Raw genomic sequence first — 21513 nt, forward strand, 5'->3', positions numbered from 1 at the left:
ATACAAATAGATAAAAATAAGTGTATAAAAGATTTGAACAACCTTATCAACCAGTTGACCTAATTTACATGAACAGGATAGTAAATGTAACACCTGCCATATTCCTAATTTTTCAAATTTTCCATGTTCACCTAAGACACAACCTGTGTGGGATCATTAAAAAATTCTCAGCAAAACTTAAAATTTGTTGCATGACTACCATGGAATTAAATGATATATTGTGGAGTGGTTGTAGCTCAGTAGTTGAGTACCTCCAAATAAATAAATAAAATATTAAGAACAAATAGATGTTTGGAACCCACAGATATTTGGATATTAAAAACAATAAATGTTATATAACTCATGGGACAAAGAAGAAATCTCTAGTGAAATAAAAATATGTTTTGAACTGAATGGTGATCAAAACACAAAATATCAAAATGTGTGTACTTTAAGAACTGTAGTGCTTATAAATCTAGGAAAAGAAGGAGAAAATTGAAAATGGCACAACCATAATGAAGGAAATAGTGCAGTAAAGAGCAGAAATCAACGATATAGAAAAAAGTAAAAGAATAAATTAATAAGCTAAAATTTATTTCTTTAAAAGGTTTAATAAAATTAATAAGCCCTAGCAAGACTTTTCTAGACCCAAAAGAGGAAAATTTCATCAATATTAGGGGGAAGCAGGTATGGTTCAACTGATAGAGCATCCACATACCATATAGGAGATCCAGGGCTCAAACCCAGGGGGCCTCCTGGCCCATGTGGTGAGCTGGCCCATGTGCATTGCTGATGCATGCAAGGAGTACTCTGCCATGCAGGGGTGTCCCCCATGTAGGAGAACCCCACACACAAGGAGGGTACCCTGCAAGGAGAGCCATCCCCGCATGAAAAAAGCACAGCCTGCTCAAGAGAGGCACCACACACATGGAGAGCTGATGCTGCAAGATGACACAACAAAAAGAGACACACATTTCCAGTGCTGCTGAGAATGCAAGTGAACACAGAAGAACACACAGCGAATGGACACAAGAGAGCAGACAATGGGGGAGGGGGGGAGAAATAAAATAAATCTTAAAAATATATATATATTTGTATATATTAGGAATGAAAGGAAGTACCATAATTTACTTATACAGTAAATAAATGTTATTAAATGTTTTATGAAAATTTCATGGCAATTCATTTTGTAATTTAGAGTAAATGGATGATTTCCTTGAAAAATAAAACTTACCCAAATTGAGGGAAGAAAGAGTAGAAAATCTTAATCACTTAATATAAATATATATTAGAGAAATTGAATTCCTAGGTAGCATATTTTACACAAGTAGTTCCAGGATTAGATAGTCTCATGCCAAACTGTTCAATATTTTAAGAAACAAAAGGAAAATTTTCAAAAAAAATTTTTATGCCAACATCATCCTGATGCCAAAATCTTGAATAGAAATTACAAATAAATAAAAGTATATGGGGGAACGGATGTGGCTCAAGTGTTTGAGTGCCTGCTTTCCACATGGGAGGTCCCAGGTTTGGTCCCTGGTGCCTCCTAAAAAGCAAAAACAAAATAACAAGCAAACAAATGAAAAAATGAACTCAGGAGAGCCAATGTACCTCAGTGGTTGACTGCTAGCTTCCCACAAAAGAGGCCCTGGTTTCAATCCCTGGCCCTGGTACCTTAAAAAAAAAGTATATAGCAAATGTCCTGATGAGTATGGGCATAAAACTCTAAGCCAAATATCACCAGATCAAATCTAGCAAAATATTAAAATAATAATATACAATCACTTAGTTGAGTTTATACCAGGAAAACAAGGTTGGTTCAACATTTGGAAATCAATGTTATTTTTCCCACCTTTAGAGACTAAAGGTAAAAAATTATCTGATCATGTAAATTAATGTACAAAATTCATCTGAGGAAATTTAATGCCCATTTGAAAAAAAAGACCCACTTTAAGCAAACAAGTTTTGGTTTTGTTAATTCTCTCTATTGTTTTTGTTGTTGTTGTTCTCAATTTCATTGATATCTGCTCTGATCTCTGTTATTTCATTCCTTCTGTTTGCTTTGGGAATAGTTTGCTATTCTTTTTCTAGTTCCTCTAATGTGTAGCTAGGTCATTGATTTTACTTCTTTCTTCTTTTTTAATGTAAGCATCAAGGACTATAAATTTCCCTCTCAGTACTCCTGTCCCTCCATCCCATAGGTTCTGATATGTTGTGTTCTCATTTTACTATGTAATCTTCATTTCTAGACTCTTCCAAGCTTCTCTCTCCTGTGTTTTCTTTTCAGATTGTAGCACTTATTTATTTCCTGCAAAGCCAGTCTCTTGCTTGCAGACTCTCTCAGTTTTTGTTTATCTGTTAATATTCTAAACTCTTCCTCATTTTTGAAAGACAATCTTGCAGATATAACATTTTTTTGTGGTAGTTTTTCTCTTTCAGTATCTTAAATATACTACAACACAACCTTCTTGACTCCAGATTCTCTGATGAGAAATCAACACAATCTATTGGGCATCCCTTGTATATGAGGAATCCCTTTTCTCTTGCAGCTCTCAGCAATCTCTTTTTGTCTTTGGCATTTTATATTCTGATTAACACGTGTCTCAGAGTGGTCTATTCAGATTTATTCAGATGAGAGTATGTTGTGCTTCTTGGATATGGACATCTATGTCCTTCAGAGGTTGGGAAATTTTCTACCATCATTTCTTCAAATATTCCTTTTGCCCCTTTTCCTTTCTCATCTCCTTCTAGGACTCCTGAGACATATATGTTTGCATGTCTCTTGACATCATTTTTTTTAATGAGTCAACATTTTAATGGCACTGACCAAGTTATTTACTATTGAAAAACTTGTTTTTCAAGTTGTGTCTTTAAAAATATATCAATCCATATATTTGGATTAAATTAAATTTATATATCAATAACGTTTTTTTTCTCAGAATTTTGATCTTAAGTATAAACCATAACTTATCAAAGTATAGTCCAAAGAGTATACAATAATACTACCATTTAGATTTGTATGCTTCATCCGAAAAACTTATCTTAAAACAGGAGTTTTGCCTTGTTTCTCCAGAACAAATATCCCTATGTCTAAAACTTTAAATGATAATCAAAAAAGACAGATTCAAACAATTCATGTTATGCATTTTCCTTCATCAGGCTTTCATAAAAACAGAGCCCTCTGGTGTTGGAGCACCATCTTCCTTCTCAGTAACAGTCTCTACCGTTCCAGAAGCAGACACAATGGCCATTGTTTATTTGTTGGAGATTTCTTCTATTTCTCAGCAATAGCTGCACAAACAGTAACAATCTCATCACTTTCAAAGTCAGAGTCAGGAATTGACTTTGGTGAGAAATCTGCTACTTATGCTGATGGTTCACTCTTTTTAATCATCTGTGCCACCTTCTGCTGCTCCTGGAGTGTTCTTGTCCAAGAAAGGTATTCTTTCCATATTTCAGGGTTCATTGCACAGATGTGAAGGGCTTCTTGAAAACTTTGGATTGCTTCATCCATTTTGTCTTTCAGCTCTCTGTTGTCATATTTTTCTTTCATCTGTCTTCTTATCCTTTAATTTACCCCTTCTAATAATCTTCATTTCTAAACTCTTCTCCAAATCTCTCACCCTTGTTTTTTACTTTCAGGCTGGAGGCCCTGCTTTAGTATCTCTTGAAAATCTGGTCTTTTGGTAGCATATTCTATCAGTCTTGTTTGTCTGTAAAGACTTTGAACTCACCCTCATTTTGAAAGCAGCTTTGCTGGATATAGAATCCCTGGCTGACAGTTTTTCTCTTTCAGTACCTTCAATACATCATACCACTTTCTTCTCTCCTACTTGGTTTCTGATGAGAGGTCAGCTCTTAACCTTATTGAGTTTTCTTTGTATCTGATGCTTTGCTTATCTCTTGTTGCATTCAGAATCTTCACATTATCTCTGAACAGTAGTTGTCTCTGCGTAGGTCTATTTGGATTTATTCTGTTTTGGGTGCATTGTCCTTCTTGGGTGTTGATATTTATGTCCTTCATAAGGGCTGGGAAGTTTTCAGTCATTATTTCCTCAGATATTCTTTCTGCCCCTTTTCCATTCTCTTCTCCTTCTGGGAGATGAATAATGTGAATGTTTGTGTATTTTTCATTGTCATTCAATTCCCTGAGACTCCATTTTATTTTTTCCATTCTTTTCTCTTTCTGTTCTCCTATCTTTTCCAGTTCAAATAGTCTGTCTTCAAAATCACTAATTCTGTCTTCAAGCAATGCAAACCTGCTGTTATGTGCCCCTAATGTATTTTAAATCCCATCCATCATGCCTTTCATTCCCATAAGGTCTGTTACTTTTCTTTGAAGGCTTTCAAATTGTTCTTTATGTCTCCCAGTGTTGTCTTAATATCCTTTACTTCTTTAGTCATATTTTCTTTAAATTCTTTGAAATAATTTAGGAGAGTTGTGTCATTATCACTGATTAAATTCTGTATCTTTTCAGGTTACTTGGTTTGTTCTTCTGGCTGGGCCATTTCTTGCTGTTTTCTAATATGGCTTGTAATTTTTTGCTGATGTCTAGGCATCTGAATATGTTGGTGAATTTACTCTGATGGCTAATTTCTCTCTCTTGCCTATTGTTCCCCCCCCCCCCCCAGCTCTTCTTTGATATTTGGTTCAAGTTATTCTCATTCTCTAAAATTGCTTCACTTAAGTTTTCAAAATTGGGCCAGGGAATCACTACTAGGGTGCAGATTTTCTCCCAGGGTTTGGATACATCAACAGTTTTTGTCCATGCAGTTTCCAGACAGACCAGTAGATGGTGGTAGTCAGTGCAACCTTCCATGGAGGTGTTTCAGTCTCGGCTTTTTTGTGTTTCTGTGTTGAATCTCAGAGATTCAAAGTGGGCTCTGCTGGCCAAATTCACTGAAGAAAAGCACCCCAACCATGTCTCCCTTTTCTCTTGAAACAGCTGACTGTTTCCCTCTCAGTCAGCTCCAGTGAGCCAGGGGTTTTACCCCAGTTTAATATCTTGGAGGTGGGGGAGGGGAGCATTTCCTGGCCACTATGGGGGCTTGGTAACTCACGTTTGTCTTTTTTGACTTCTTTATCTCTCTATCCATCAGCCTCCTCGGAGTTGTGTCTGCTGACCTCCAAAACAGGTCCCTTGGACAGGTTTTGGCTCTTTCTCCATTGTTTTCATAAGAGCATTCAGCTCTGCTTCTTAGTACATCACTGTCATTCCACAGCCCTGTCTTGCCATCATTTAATTCCCTGAGAACATGTTCATTTTTTTCCATTCTTTTCTTTATCTGTTCTTTTGTATATTCACTTCAGAGGCCATGTGTTCAAGCTCACTGATCCTGTCCGTACCATCACTGTGGTTTTCAATCAGTCCAGCTTCCCCTCATGCCAGGGGCAGAGATAAAATGGCAGCTACCAACCTCCCTCTGACATGGACAGGTTCAAACTTTGGCCGCTCTTAGGATTATACTTTAGTCAGCCAAATTTACAATTATACTTTAGTAGCTGAAGTTGATCCCTGACCATCCCTTCTTCCCCTGTTTCTGGGAAATGGGGCTTCCAACTCCAGCACAGCATAGCTCCTGAAGTGACTTGTGCTGCCAGTGGAGAATGGACACCAGCCTTCATGGTGTGGAGTGCTCTACTCACGAATCTTGACTGCAGACGGGCAGTCTTCTCCTTCCATTCTTTCAAGGATCTTGCAGGATGCTCTTCTGGTCGCCTGGGCACCACATCAGGTGCTTGAGATAGCTCTGGGTGATTACTAACTGACTCTCAGAGCTCCTTACTCTCTTGCCATCTTTCCTGTAATTTGCTTTTTGAAACAGTTTTATTAAGGCTACTTCAAAATACTTGTCAGATAGTTCCAATATCTAAATCATTTCAGTACTGGTGTCGGTTGCGTTTTCTCGTTCTAATTGTGATATTCTTGGTTCTTGTTAGGACGAGTGATTTTCAATTGTACCTGTGACATTTTCAATATGACATTAGGAAATTCTTGATTTTATTTAAACCTCCTATTTTAGAAAGTAGTTGCCAAGCTTATGTTTAGAGTTAGCATGGGCTACATTTCCAATGACAATTTAGCTTTTATAGGCTCTGCATCGTTATTTCTGGGCTTTCTTCTTCTGGCTCTGCTGGAGCTCCTACTGTCTCTGCTGGTGTTGTGTGCAAGGAGAGATCGCCTTCCCAGATCACTTGGTGTTGCTAACTGTGGTGGGGAGATGTAACACCTATGAGATGGAGAGCATTTCTCCTCCTTATTCTCCAGCCACTGGCTGTTGGTTCACTTCCCACTCTATCTTTTCTGGTGCCTCTGGGTGAGGGAAGCACCTATCTTGGCCACACTTTGCCGCTGGGTTGGATATCTCATCAGAATCCTCTTCTCTCAATGGATACATGTCTAAGTTGCCAAGTATTGAACAACTTCTGAGACTGGGTGCAGGGTCAAGGCCTGGTTCACTTCTTCCTCTGGGTAAAGGGCTGGTAGCTATAGGGTCTGCTGGCGTCAGTACAGGTGGAGCAGGCTATGGATCTCCTCACTCAAGATTAGCTAGTTCTGTTGGTGTGGATTGATCAGGCATGCTCTTGTCACCAGATATTGGGCATAGGATGGGTCAGCCTGCCTGGGGCCTAATGACTCTGCTACTGGGGGCAGATCTTGGTTGCTGCTATCAGCGGATGAGGGACATGCCTAGTTTTAAGATAAGGTGAATGGTCATATATGGTGATGTTCATCTTGTGAATAGCATAGAGACAAATCCATAGGCAAGAATGTGATGACAATCAAATTTTTGTTATGTAAGACTAACAAAAAAAAAGAAAAGACTGCTTCTAGGATCAATCAGCTTTAAAGGGAAGGGGAAAATCCTAGAAAATCAAGAAGAGAAACTAGGAAAGATTAGTGCTATGAAATCAATGAGGGAGAGGTTTAAACTAAAAATGATCCCTATGGCTAAATATTAAATAGAAATCAAGATGAAGAAATATCTGTTAAGGTATTTGAGGGTAACTTAGGAAAAACAAGGGAATATTCATAGTTGAAGTCAAATGAATGCTATTAATTACATTGATTCAGCAGTTACACACTTCACATTCAGGAAATGTGACTGAGAAAGAGAAGATGAAGATAGGAAGTAATTTGTTAGAAATTCAAAATACAGCAAGAATTATTGGGAGGCTGGAAGGCATGAGGGTTAAGAGTAAGAGATTCAAGATAGATGACAAGGAAATGAAATTACTGATGATTGATATTAATGTAATGGCTAAACTGGAATGTTTGATGATACCTGAGAAGTAAAGATAAATACAAATACTTTATTTTAAACATTTACAAATGTATCATCACATTCTTTTTTCCAGGGGCATTGCTTTTATCAAGGATATGTGGAAGAGATTCCAAAATCAGTTGTAACACTTAGCACCTGTTCTGGACTCAGGTAATGGCTTATTCCAAAGATGTACACGATTGAAGATCTTGTGTGACCCTTAATTTTCAAGCACTTCTTGAAGGGTAGAGCCAAGGCAAAGAAAATGTAGACTCTGAATGTGTTTTCTTTCTCAGATACTTTAGTCCTTCACTCCTTTTCCTCTTATCGAAGTCTTCTATTCTCTTTGTCTCTATCCCAGGTTTGCAGTCAGCAAATTTACCCAGAAAAAACTTTAGGATTAAGAGTTTTCAAATTTTTTGCCACACTAAAACCACAACTACCTCATGCTCTTATAGACACAAGGAGACATAAAATGTGGGTTTCAACTTCAAAGACCACTTGCATATTTATAGAAAATATTTTTAATTAATATTAATTTTCATTTCTCAGTAAGAAGTCTATACTAATTGCCTTTGTGTTTCTTTTTGTATTTGAATATTCAGGGGGTTACTGCAGTTGGAGAATGTCACTTATGGCATGGAGCCTTTGGAATCTGCTGTTCAATATGAGCATATACTTTATCAAATTAAGAATAATAAAATCGCTTTCTCCCCCTTACAAGAAAATTACCCAGTGACTCAATTTGATAACCAGTCCTACAGGATTCTTGTGAAATCAGAAGTGAGTAACCAATTTTTTGACATCTTTATTTTGCATTATTTTTGATAAACTTATTGATAGTGGAGGTTCAAAAATTTGGAAAATTTGAAAAACAAATTCAAATAACATTGATTATATTGAAAATTATTCTTACAGGGTATTTGTATTTAAAATATTTTTATGTTTATTCCTAAAATATTTTAAAAATGAAACAACTATAAACATAATTTAAAAGTCATCAAAATTCTTGCAACATGTTCTTCAAATTGTTTGTACGTGTAAACATAAAATAAATACATTATGTCGTATTCTGAAAAAATACATATATTTTCCTTTAATCAGTACATGAACTGCAAGAATGTATTAACTTTTTTGAACAGTCACACATTTTTATAACTAACTGCATCCAAGGGTAGGCATATTTTCAAAAGTTTTTGATGTACACTAACGTATATAGATATGCCAATTTCCCTCTTTAGACTCTTTTACTGATTGTCAGTTGGATAAATAAACATATATATATATCCACAAATTCTCATCCACACTGGATGTCACATTAATGAAAAGCAAACAAATAATAATAAAACTCTGATCTTTGATTTGTTATACAATAAATTCCATCTCACTGCTGCCATACCTTGCTTTTATTCATCTTGCCAAAGGTGTTAGAATGAGTCCAGGATAAAACAAATCTGACCTTTGAGAAACTTACAAATGTGATCATGAATGTAATACATGACACCAAACTTCACGCCAGGTCTGGAATATGCAATATGACATTGGATTTGGTTCTAGATCATGCTTGCTATTGAAATAAATACTATTATATAGTAAATTGAAAAAATATTAAAAGATTCTGTGAATACTCTCCTGTGGTGGGGATATATGGTTTGAAGAGATGGGCATGTCTTGGGAAATACCAATTACACCCACTTGAAGCCATGTCCCTCTGATCAATCAATAAGAATAGAAGGATTAGAAGAGATACAGACAACTCATATTCCCAATTGCCTTGGTTTGGATCTCAGCACTCTTAATCCTTAGCCATAAGAACTTGGGCAAGTTTCATAACCTTTTTGTGTTTAAATTTCTTCATCTGTAAAAAAGCAATATTAAAATAATACCAAACACACTTACTTATGAGGACCAAAAAATTAATAAATTAAAATGCCTTAGCATAGGATGTAGAAAAATTAAGACATTCAACAAATACCACTCCTCCTCCTCCTCTTAATATTTGCTTACCATATTCCTAGTGTGTATGGCATGGTAATCAGAAATAACCATGGAAAGTTTTTTTTTTAATTTTTATTTTTTATGCAATGATCAAATAAAATAGAATACGAATTTCAGAACCTAAGATGAAACCTGGAAAGTCACTGTGGGAATGTAGATAACTGAGTTTTGGTATGTATTTGTGAATTTTATCCTTCATAGGTAACTCAATAATTGCTTATCATTGTGAATTTGATAGGCTTTTATCTATAGATTTAATTAAGCATGATTTTTTACATTTATGAAAACAAGCACAAAGTAAGTGCATTATAAGCAGAATTGAAAAATAGAACAGAAACCAACCAATATACAGTGAAAAGCTTATTGACTCACACATTTATCCCTTCCCCTTACTTAAACCCAGCTAAACTAAAAATAAGGGATTTTTAAAATGGCATAAGCATCCATAAACAATGAGAACAGGAAAGCAGTAACAACAGTTAGATAGCAGATGGATAACAGATTTAGATGCCTCTAAAAAGCAGAGTCCTAAACTGGAAATTGGGATTGGCTATAGGAAACTGGATGTGTATTGCAGCGCCATTCAAGTTCTGGAATTGTCTGTCCAAATACCTTAGCAAGTGGGTATGAAAGTGAACCTAAGGAGGAACTAGGTGAAAATAATTGTTTCAGTATTCAGAAAACCAAACGCCTCTCCTCTTCTACACATCAACTGCTTCTGCCCTCACCTTACAGACAATCTAAGGTTATTTTCCTTGGGGAGACTGTGAAATGGGGACACAAGTCACAGGTATATTCTATGTCACAACTGAGAGGGCATGCCATACTGAATTTAGTGTGATTAAGTTAATGCTGCATATTCAATATTGGGCACCAGCTTTACATTCACTAAGAAGAGCACTGGAGAAGGCTCTAGGTTATCCAACCAGAGAAATAGAAAACACCTAACAATATTGGCAGTAGGTTGTCCCACAAACAACCTAGCCAAACCACACTTAGTGAAGGCCACAACTCATCAGCTCCCAACAGGGTCACAGATATTGGAATTAGCTACTTAATGCTCAATTCCTAGTAGGTAGGGACAGCAGACATATGACGAAACAATTTACTGTAGATGATAGAGACATGAAAAACAATATTTGAGGCTATAGAGGATGAAGAAAGCAAAAGGATATAATATCCTCAGAGAGGCATGAGAAAATATTGCATCCACAAAATAACAACTGGGTACAATTAAAAGCACAACATTCAGCAGATAAATAGCAGTACTTTTTAATTAAAATATGCTACTAGAAATAAAAATCAAATGAACAAAATAATCCCTAAGAACAAAATAGAACAAAGAAATGACAGGGGCATTTGAGAAATAAGAAGATGACATTAAAATAGCAATATAGGTGATACCATAGGACTCCCAGTTAGAATACTGGAGAAAATTGGAGTTGAATAAATCACCAAAAATCCCAAGAAAAATTTTCTAGAATTATTTAACATGAATATCCATGTTAAATCATGTTAATCATTTCTCATTATCTTAGTTTCCTAAGGCTGCCATAATAAAATACCACAAACTGGGTGGCTGGAAACATGATATGCATTGCTCCACAGATTTAGAAACTAGAAATCTGAAGTCAAGGTATTGTACTCCTTCTGATATCTCTATGGAAGAATCTATTATGAAACAGATTCTCTTGGTTTTCGGTAGTGGCATCATTCAGTCCCTGCATCTGTTGTCACATGACCATCTTCCCTTTCAATAGTGTCTTTTTAAAGGATGCCAGTCACACTGGATAAGGACCCTCCCTATTCCAGTAGGTCCTCATTTTCACTTGCCAAATTTCATCTGCAACAACTTTATTTACAAGTAAGTTCACATCCTGAGGGACAGGAGATTAGGACTTCCATATATGTTCTTGGGGGACAAAATTCAACCCGTAACAATTACACATGATAAATATATAGTATGTTGTGACATTTCCAAACAGTAATATTTGAAGTTGAAATGCTATGCTACAATTACTTAAAATTATGAGGCAAAATTACTGCCAGTCTGTAATTCATTACCCAGCTGGAACTTCATAATCGGGATTTTTCATTAGAGCTATTTCTTTCTTTCTTAATGTGAAAAGCCCTTCCCAAATTAAAGCAAGCAAACAAACAGAAAGAAGACTCTAATCCTAAAATTCTACCCACAACGATACTAGTAGACAACCACTGTCACAACCAAATTCACATAGAATAGCTGCCAAACAGTGAGATTCAACCAAGTCAAAAGACTGTATACGAAGTCATTCTCAAACTGTATTCTTCATGAGACTCAAAATTAGGTTAAATAGCTATAGATTTTGAAGCAAACAGCAGGTTGTCTGTAAGAAACCCACTTGCAATATAAAAACACAGATAGATTAAAGGTAATTTAATTACTTATTACTGATGAAATTAAAAAGTTAATTTAGTTAAATTACTTTTAATTTTAGCATTTTTGGTTAATTCAAAGGTGATTTAGTTACTAATAATTGTCAATATTGGGTCAGCGGTAGTAGCAGATGCACCACACTACTGCAAGGTGTTGGAGGGCACTGGGAGAGGGACTGTATGGGAACTCTCTACTTTCTGCACAGTTTTTCTGTAAAACTACAACTGCTCTGGAAATAGTCTATTAAATAAATAAGGTACATTAGGAAAAACCCACTGGCAATACCAAGATGTAGTGTGGTTTATATGTGGAGCTTTATAAATAAACAATGGGCCCTCCTTTGGGCTTCTTGGACACCAAGCAAGTCACTCACAAAAGTGGACAGATTCAGACTGGTTTTGGCCATTGCTAAAACAAAGTGCAGGACTGTGGGACAGTGAATTAATTTCTATAACTCCTATAGAGGATATGCAATACCCCAACCATTTTTGAATAGTGAAGTTCCTATTATAATGTTAATGCAAGAGAAAAACATTCTTTTTCAAGAATTCTGAGAACATAATGCTGATGGGACTGTGTGACAAAATTACTTAAATCAGTACAACCAAAAAGGAATTGAATCAAACTATTAAAAGTTTTATGTAAGAAACCATAGGATCATATCAGTAGATACAGAAAGTGTTTGCAAAATTCAGCACCCATTCATGATCAAAAGTAGGAATAGAATGATCTTCTTTAATGCAGTAGTGATTATCTATGAAAAGCCTAGAGCTAACATAGTGAATTCATCTGACATAATACTTTACCCCTAATTTTGGGAACAAGGCAGGGATTTCTGTCCTCAAGATATTTAGATAATGAAATAGGAATAATAACAACAATAATAATAAAAGCCATACTGATTGGACAGGAAAAGGTAATTTCATTTCTATACATGACCTAATTATTTACATAGAAAGTCCTAAAGGATAGCCATACATCCTATCACGACTGATAAGTGAGTTTAGCAAGGTCACAGAATACAATGGTAAATATACAGGAATTGACATTATTAAGATGTCCATTCCACCCCCCCCAAATGTATCTATATATTCAATGCAATGCCACTCAAAATTCCAGAAAACATTTTTGTAGAAATTAGTTCTCAGATTTATAAGGAAATGCAAATGTCCTAGAATAGTCAAACAGTTTAAAAAAGAAGAACAAATGGCTGAGTGTATTAGTCAGAGTTTTCAAGAGTAACAGAACTGTCAGGAGAGAGAGAGAGAGAGAGAGAGAGAGAAATATATAAATATTAAATATTAGGAGGTTTATAATAGGAATAGGCTCAGCAGAACAGAACATGGGGATTTGCCAATCTGAATTCTGAAGGGCAAGGTGCAAATTGGAAACTTGATGGTGACTTTGAATTCCCTAGGAGAAGCCTGGAGTTGTGAACAGGAGTTTTGAACTCCAGTGAAGGTTTTGATGAATTCCCCAGAATCTGGCTGTTTGAAGAAGAGATAGAAATTCTTCTTTCTGACTGCTGAAATCATCAGTTCTCCTTTTAAGGCCTTGCACTGATTAGATAAGGAGACTCCTCTTTTGAGGATTGTGGATATATCAGCCATAGATATAATCAACTGACTAATGATTTAGATCCATACATGAAATAGCCTCACAGTAACCATCAGGGTAGTTACTTGACCAAACAACTGGATACTGTAACCCAGCCAAATTGACACATGAAATTGTCCATCCCAAGGATATACATTATTTTTTCTTAAAGGACCATACGGTAAATATTTTAGGCTTGCAGGAAATGGGATCTCTATTGCAACTGCTGAATTTTGCCTTTGTAGCCTGAAAGCATCAGATAAAATATCTAGATAAATGGATGTGGCTGTGTTCCAATAAAATATTACTTCCTAAAACATTTGGCCAGCCTGAACTCTGCTATTGAGCTAAAGTAATCAGGATGTGTGGTGTTGGCATAACAGTGAACAATATATGTAGAACAGAACAAAGAGAACAGAAATAGTCCGGCATGTTGTTGATTGATTGATTGACTTTCCATAAACATGCCTATAAATTTAAAAGATAACGAATCATCTTTTGAACTGAAGATGCTGGAACAACTGGACATCTCTATGGAAAAAATGACTCTTGATCCTTAAGCAGCACTATGGAAAGAACTTAAATTGAAACACATTTAAATATCAAGGAAAAATATAAAATTTCTAGTAAGAAATTTGGGTGTTGCCAACCTAACGACTAATAATAGCATAAAAATTTTTCAATATCATTAATCACCAGGGAACAGTAATAAGATAGCCATGTAAGCCAACTTGATGGATAAAATGAAAAAAATCATAATATCCAATATAAGCAACTGGAACTCTTATTAATTGTTGGTAAGAATATAAATTATTCAAACCACTTTAAAAAGCAATTTGGCATTTCATCCTACTCTACACATCCACAATTGCCATATGACTCAGTTGTTCCACTTCTAGGTATATCCCAAGAAAACCAAACAATGGCCTGTACTTACATAGTCATATTAGCTTTGGTTATAATAATTAAAAGGTGTAAATAATCCAAATGACTACCAACAGTTGAATGTATAAACAAATTGTAATGTATCTCTAAAATGGCACACTACTTAGCAATAAAAATGAGTCAACTATTAATAATCACAATGACACACGTGAATGCTGAGTGAAAGAAGCCATGTATAAAAGAATGTACACCCTATGATTCCATTTATATGAAATTCTAGAAGGGACTATTCTAGCTAATAGTGAGAGAAAGCAGATCATTGTTTGCCTTTAGCCTCTTCCCTTGGAAGAGGGAGATGGTTAACATTCTTTATTGTAATTGTGGAAATTGATACATGGATGTATACATTAATTGCAACTCTTCTAATTGTATACTTAAAATGGCTTTATTTATTGAATGTAAACAAAACCTCAATAAAGTTGATTTAGAAAATTGAAAGTATGGAAATAACAAGAATCTAGAGGCAACGTTTGTGAGAAAGTTGATGGAACTTGGAAGAGAGGTCCCAGAGGACACACGGGAAGGTTTTGAGAGAAAGGAAATAAGATTCTCTTCTCACTGCAGTGAATTTTTGAGTCTTTAATTATCAAGAATATAAATTAAAGGAAAAGCTTTTGATTTGCTCCTAAAACTGTCATTTGGAATCCCATCTGCTTATTTACATAGTGTTCATCTATCATTCTCTCTCTCTACCTCTATCACTACATCATATGTATCTCTATATATCTATATCTATTCTCTATATATCTCTCTCTGTGTATACATACATATGTGTGTGCATGTGTGGATCATGTATGTGATAATGACAAAAAAGAATTTTGAAAATGTTTTATTTAACTCATGTCCTTTGTTTCACAGAAGAATTCAGAGGTTGACCTGTTGAAAAGAAATTTAAAAATACTGATCGTTATGGATAAGGCCTTGGTATGCATACTTGATAATTTAATTGCATCTTTTTGTATTTAAATTCAAGTATTAAATGAAATAGAAATTTCCTTTGCTCTGTTCAAAAATATGTGCCTCAGTGAGCAGGACATAAAGAAATGTTAATTACCTTTACATTGACATAGGGGAAGCAATGTTTATATAGAGATTTCCAAATCAGAGAATTCTAGCAATAATGTATGTCTTTTTACAGAAGGATTTTATTAGAGTATAATCTCCTAGATTATAACTAGCTACATTTATTTCAGTATTCACCCCAAATCTTGGTGAAAACTCTCTTCCTTAAACATATGCCCATTTTAAACAGCCCAGCTATTGCATTTATTACTCAATTGGAGAGTCTTGTTATTAAGTATTATCTTTTATAATGTTACTTTATGTTTTGTAATCACTTGTGTTTTGTTTGAAGTTGTGTGTGGGAAGAATCATTCATAAGAATATTCATTTGGCAATGGAGATTTTTTTAAACACAATTATAGCAAAGACTTATGGGCAGTAAGTTTACAAAATTTGATTTGTACATTGTCACCAGTATTTTGTACAAAATCTTTTCATGAGCATCCTAATGTGGATTTTACCCATAAAAGGAAATCTTTAGATCTTTCAATCATTTAATTAAAAAATAATTTCAGGAAAGTATAGATGAACAAATAATACAGGAAATGCACACACAATTTTAGGACAAGAAAATGCATTGTATGTATACCTTTCCTTCACATACTATTTTAAAAACTATTTTATAATATTTTCTCACATATTCATGAAATATTATTTCAATGTAATTTTAATGTTTATATAATGTCCAATTAATATTTTAAACTCCAATTTAATAGGATTTACTAGCAGATTCCCTTTTTGGATCATTTAGACTTTTGATGTTGTTCCATGAGGACTACTACTATTTGGCCTAAAAACCAGGATTCCAATAATTGGAATTATGCTCTGCCACAGCTGCCTCCCTGAGGTCACTAAAATTAAATTTTCCCCACTCCACTTAGCTTATATCTTCTTACCATTCTTACAACAAAGAAAGGCATTTTATTATTTCTTCTTTTTTTATTATCTTTTTAAAAAAAGATCCATAGATCACACAAAATGTTACATTAAAAAATATAAGAGATTCCCATATACCCCACTCCCCACACCCCCCGCTCCTCCCACATTGACAACTTCTTTCATTAATGTGGTACATTCATTGCATTTGATGAGTACATTTTGGAGCATTGCTACACAACATGGATTATAGTTTGTGTTGAAGGTTACACTATCTCTCCCAGTCCATTCTGTGGGTTATGGCAGGATGTATAATGTCCTGCATCTGTCCCTGCCATATCACTCAGGACAACTCCAAGTCCTGAAAATGCCCCCATATCACACCTCCTTTTCCCTCTCCCTGCCTTCAGCAACTCCCGTGGCCACTGTCTCCCCATCAATGATATAATCAAAGAAAGGCATTTTACATGAAAAGGGCATGGAAAGAAAAAGAGTGTTCTATGACATCCTATGATTAGTATTTCCCTCATTTTAGATTAAAACTTTCTGTTTTTATTTATAAAGTGTATTTCTGGTAAACAGGGTATTGTGATTTGTTGTTCTTTACCCCCCTAGTTAGTTAATACCTACTTTTTCATTGCAGTGTTTAGCCGATTTATGCTTATTGAAAGTACAGATAACTATGGATAATACATTGTTATTAGTGTTCTATTTGTGCTATTGATTGTTTGCTCCTTTGGATTAATGGATTATTTTTAGCATTTCATTTTATCTTTTATATTGGCGTTTCTCCCCCTATGCCTTTTTTCTCCCTCTGAGTAGTTTCTCTTGGTATTCCAATTAGCATCCTTTATTTATCCTAACCAATCTTGAATTAATGTTACACTTCATATTAATATAAGAGGCTTATAACAGTTAAATTCCATTTAGCCCCTATCATCTTTTGTGGTTTTGTGTATTTTACATCCCACGTGCTATAAACCTCAAGAGAATTTTTTTCCTTTTTTTTAAAAAAAGTATTATTTATTTCTCTCCCCTTCTCCCCCGCGCCCCGTTGTCTGTTCTCTGTGTCCATTCACTGTGTGTTCTTCTGTGTCTGTTTGCATTCTTGTTAGTGGCACCGGGAATCTGTCTCTTTTTGTTGCATCATCTTGCTGCATCAGCTCTCTGTGTGTGCGGTGCCGCTCCTGGGTGGGCTGTGCTTTTATTGCATGGGGCGGCTTTCCTTAGGGGGCATACTCCTTGCGCGTGGGGCTCCCCTACGCGGGGGACACCCCTGCGTGGCACAACACTCCTTGTGCGCATCAGCACTGCGCATGGGCCAGCTCATCACATGGGTCAGGAGGCCCCGGGGTTTGAACCCTGGACCTCCCATGTGGTAGGCAGACGCTCTATCAATTGAGCCAAATCCACTTCCCTTCTTTATTCTTAAAGAAGCTTTAGATTACATAAATGTTATATCGAAAAACAGAATCTACATCTGTAAGCAACACAGTTCCATCCATCTGCCCCATGGGATCTAAGCCCCCTCTCAGTCAGCAGCAGAGTGGGCCTCATCATCCCCAAATCCTCAAGACTGAGGAATGAACAAATATAAGGGGGCTGCCGCTATGAACTTAGGTAGACATTATTATTCTAGTAATAGAAGAACTTTTAACACTGATTTAAAGATAATGGTCACGGGAGATTCTGAGGGGAGGGAGAGGGAAGAATCGGTGTAATATGGGGCATTTCAGGTACATTAGAAAGATAATTTACTTTTTAAATAAATAGTCAATTTTTGTCTAAAGAAATTATGAAAAGAAAAAAAATCTTCATTTTTCTCTCTATATTTATCATTTCTAAAGCTCTGATCCTGTCTTGTAGGTTTGTGTTTCTATTTCTCTTTAGCCTGTAGATGATTCTCTCTGCTTTTGTTTATCCAATAATACCTTTATTTCACCTTGACATTTTAAACATTTTATTTGAAAATAATTTCAAACTCTCAAAAAAGTTAGCAGAATGATAATGCAAATACCATCTCCCTTCTCTTTATCCAGATTTATTTATTATTAATATTTTATCCCATTATCATCTATGTTCTCTCAATTTCAGAATAACATGCAAATTGCTTTGTGGACCTTAACATCAGTGTTTTTTCACAAGACTATGGCCATTCTCTTATATAATCACAGAACAGTTACTACGTGATTAAATATAACATTGGTTTTAAAAAGCTTTTATCACATTCACTTTAGCTCAATTGCATTGTGGTTACATAATGTGATCTAAGCAACACGTTTTATATTCAAATAACTCTTTTATAGCCTAGTATATGCCAATTTATCGAAAGCTTTCATTTATTTTTGAAAAGAGACATTCTCTCACTGTTGTATACAAGCTCTTACACATATACATTGTTTCCAACATTTGCTTGGGTTTTCCAACCTTACATATATAATTACCTTATCTATCAATTGTTAAGAGAACTGTTTAAGAAAATCACCTACTGTGATGGTCAACATATAATTCTGTTAAATTTAGCTTTATCTATTTTCTAGCTGTGAAACTAGTTATAAGCAAGTTTATAATGTTTCCATCGCTCTGATTAATTAAATGTTTTATTTACCTGTTGTAGTAATCCTTATGCCCATGCATTTTTTGCTTTTGACCATTACTCAAATTAATAAAACTGCATGAGCTTTTTGTCTAGTATTTTCCTGATCTATCTTTTCATCCTTTGACTCAATATTTTATGACCTTACGTATTTTTTCCCAAACTTAAAAATATGTCTTTCTTTCAAGTGAAGCAAACATAATCAGTTTGACCATGATCAAGATAAGCAATATATAATTTATAACATTTGCAGCTAATTTTTTATATATATATATTATATATATATATATATATATATTTTTTAAAGATTTATTTATTTAATTCCCCCCCTCCCCTGGTTGTCTGTTCTTGGTGTCTATTTGCTGCGTCTTGTTTCTTTGTCTGCTTCTGTTGTCGTCAGTGGCACGGGAAGTGTGGGCGGCGCCATTCCTGGGCAGGCTGCTCTTTCTTTTTCACGCTGGGCGGCTTTCCTCACGGGCGCACTCCTTGCGCTTGGGGCTACCCCACGCGGGGGACACCCTTGCGCGCATCAGCGCTGCGCATGGCCAGCTCCACACGGGTCAAGGAGGCCCGGGGTTTGAACCGCGGACCTCCCATATGGTAGACGGATGCCCTAACCACTGGGCCAAAGTCCGTTTTCCAACATTTGCAGCACATTTTTTTTCCCTTCAACTTCCCAGAGGTGTAGAACAGTTGCTATTTAAATATAGCACGATATATTAGCATTCAGGTTTTTACAAGAAAAGGATTAAAAACACAATAACTCTGTTATATATCACTAACACATTACCCCAGGGTCAAAAGACTTTGCTTAGTGCTAAATACATCTGCACTGGTTTTTAAATTTCATTTTATTTAAGTATATAGTTCCTACATGAACGTACATAAACAATATATAGTAAAAGTTGTGTATTTAAAAATAAACGTGCATAACATCATACTAGGGTCACATATATCAACCCACCACCGCCAACTTGCATTGCTGTGAAATTTTGTACAAACTATGCAAGAATATCGTCAAAATATTACTACTAACTATAGTCCATATTTTATAGTTGGTGTGTTTTTCCCCCAAACCCACTGTTTTATTTTTTGAAATATATTATTACAGAGGTTGTGAACTTACAAAACAATCATACGCATGTGTAGAATTCCCATACAGCACCCCTTCACCAACACACCACGCTGTGGTGGAACATTTGTTACAGATTATGAGGTAATATCATCAGGCAATTACCATCAACCAGGGTCCATAGCATATATTTAGCACACTTTTCTCATACCTCCCCCCATTATCAACAATGACCTTGTACTTTAAGGGCTTTTATTTTAACCTGCGGTAAAGTTTTGTGGTTTTTTTGGTACGCTTTGTTATTGAAATAGAGTTTTGCCCGTTAATATTTTGTGATAACTGATATAGTTGGATTCATTTCCAAAATTATACTTTTGCATTCCACCGTTTTGCTTTTCATATGTTTAGCCTTGAAAAATCACCTTCATTCACAGCACACGTGCTACCTGTTGTAAGGATACACTATGGTTTATTGGAGGAGCTTACAGAGAAGTAGCAAAGTGTGACCAATCTCCCGCAATATGGAGCTCAGAGAACAGAAGGAAAAGATTTCTTTTGTCTCTGTCTAAAGGAACTCTATCTACTCCATTATATTTTCTGTCAACAGTCTTCTGCAGGCTTGGTGGACATTATCGAAGATACCAAGCTGCCACTTTTCATGTTTTTGGTGCACATGTAGAATTTTGGAGTAAATAATAATAATATTTGTTTCCTTGAATAAGGCCATAGTCTTGAAATTGTTCACTATTACAATACTCAGACTCTAGTTTTGAAAAGCACATTGTTTAGCCAGTGTATATGGTTATCTTACTGAGAAAATGATAAATAACAGCAGCATACTATAATAGATAAAATAGGCCTCAGTTAGAAATTTATTTCAATCATGAGATTTTCACACTTACTAACGATGTGATCTTGGAACCTTACTCTTCCATCCTATATCTATAAAGAAGAAAATAATAAAAACGATCTCATTTTAATATTATTGACTAATACGTAAAGTCCCTAGATTTCTGCCTCATATTAAGTAAATTCTTGATAAATCTTAATTCTGCCTCTATTCCTTCACCAGAGCACTGAATCATTTTAAAATGTTATGCTTTATATCCATTTTATATATGGTAGTTTAATAATTTTCACTAGTGATATAACACAGAATTTTTCTTTTAGTTCGATTATATGGGCTCTGAGATATCAATTGCAACTGAAAAGGTTGTCCATATCTTTGGTCTTCTCAATACTGTAAGTATTTATGTTTCACCTCTAAATATTAATTATTATTATCAATACACTAAAATTGTCTATATAGAAAACCATTTGCATTTTTATAAAACGTATAGTCCTGCCATCTAGTCTCATCCACCAAAAACTAGATCTCCAAAATGTAGGGAATTTAAAATACATTAAGTATAGAGATTTAAAGTGGTATTTTAAAATTATATTTCTTATTGCCCCAAACCACATAGCATGAATCTTCTGTTTTCAGATATTTTCCCACTTTAAAATGACTGTTACCCTATCTTATTTGGAGTTCTGGTCAGACAAAAATAAGATTTCAACGGACGGGAATGCTGATGATATACTCCAACGTTTTTTGTCATGGAAACAAAAATCTTTGACTCAAAGGTCCTCTGATATGGCATACTTCTTAATGTAAGCACTTTGTTTTACGTCGCTATGGGAGTTATCAAACTATTTGATATTCTA

General features: G+C 35.3%; 1 protein-coding gene across 3 annotated transcripts in view; it reads left to right on the forward strand.

The window, feature by feature from the left end:
• Positions 1-21513, forward strand: part of LOC101438304 (A disintegrin and metallopeptidase domain 3-like) — a 116545-nt gene that overhangs the window by 33241 nt on the left and 61791 nt on the right. For 2 of the 3 annotated variants that reach the window (XM_058289867.2, XM_058289868.2), the window contains exons 5-9: positions 7340-7416; positions 7851-8028; positions 15059-15124; positions 20977-21048; positions 21293-21459. In XM_058289867.2, the coding sequence (XP_058145850.1) occupies positions 7340-7416; positions 7851-8028; positions 15059-15124; positions 20977-21048; positions 21293-21459 (560 nt within the window). The remainder of the gene's footprint in view (positions 1-7339; positions 7417-7850; positions 8029-15058; positions 15125-20976; positions 21049-21292; positions 21460-21513) is intronic. The other variant, XM_071212665.1, reaches the window with a different exon arrangement.

Source organism: Dasypus novemcinctus, chromosome 29 (assembly GCF_030445035.2).
Source record: "Dasypus novemcinctus isolate mDasNov1 chromosome 29, mDasNov1.1.hap2, whole genome shotgun sequence".
Taxonomy (NCBI): Eukaryota; Metazoa; Chordata; class Mammalia; order Cingulata; family Dasypodidae; genus Dasypus; species Dasypus novemcinctus.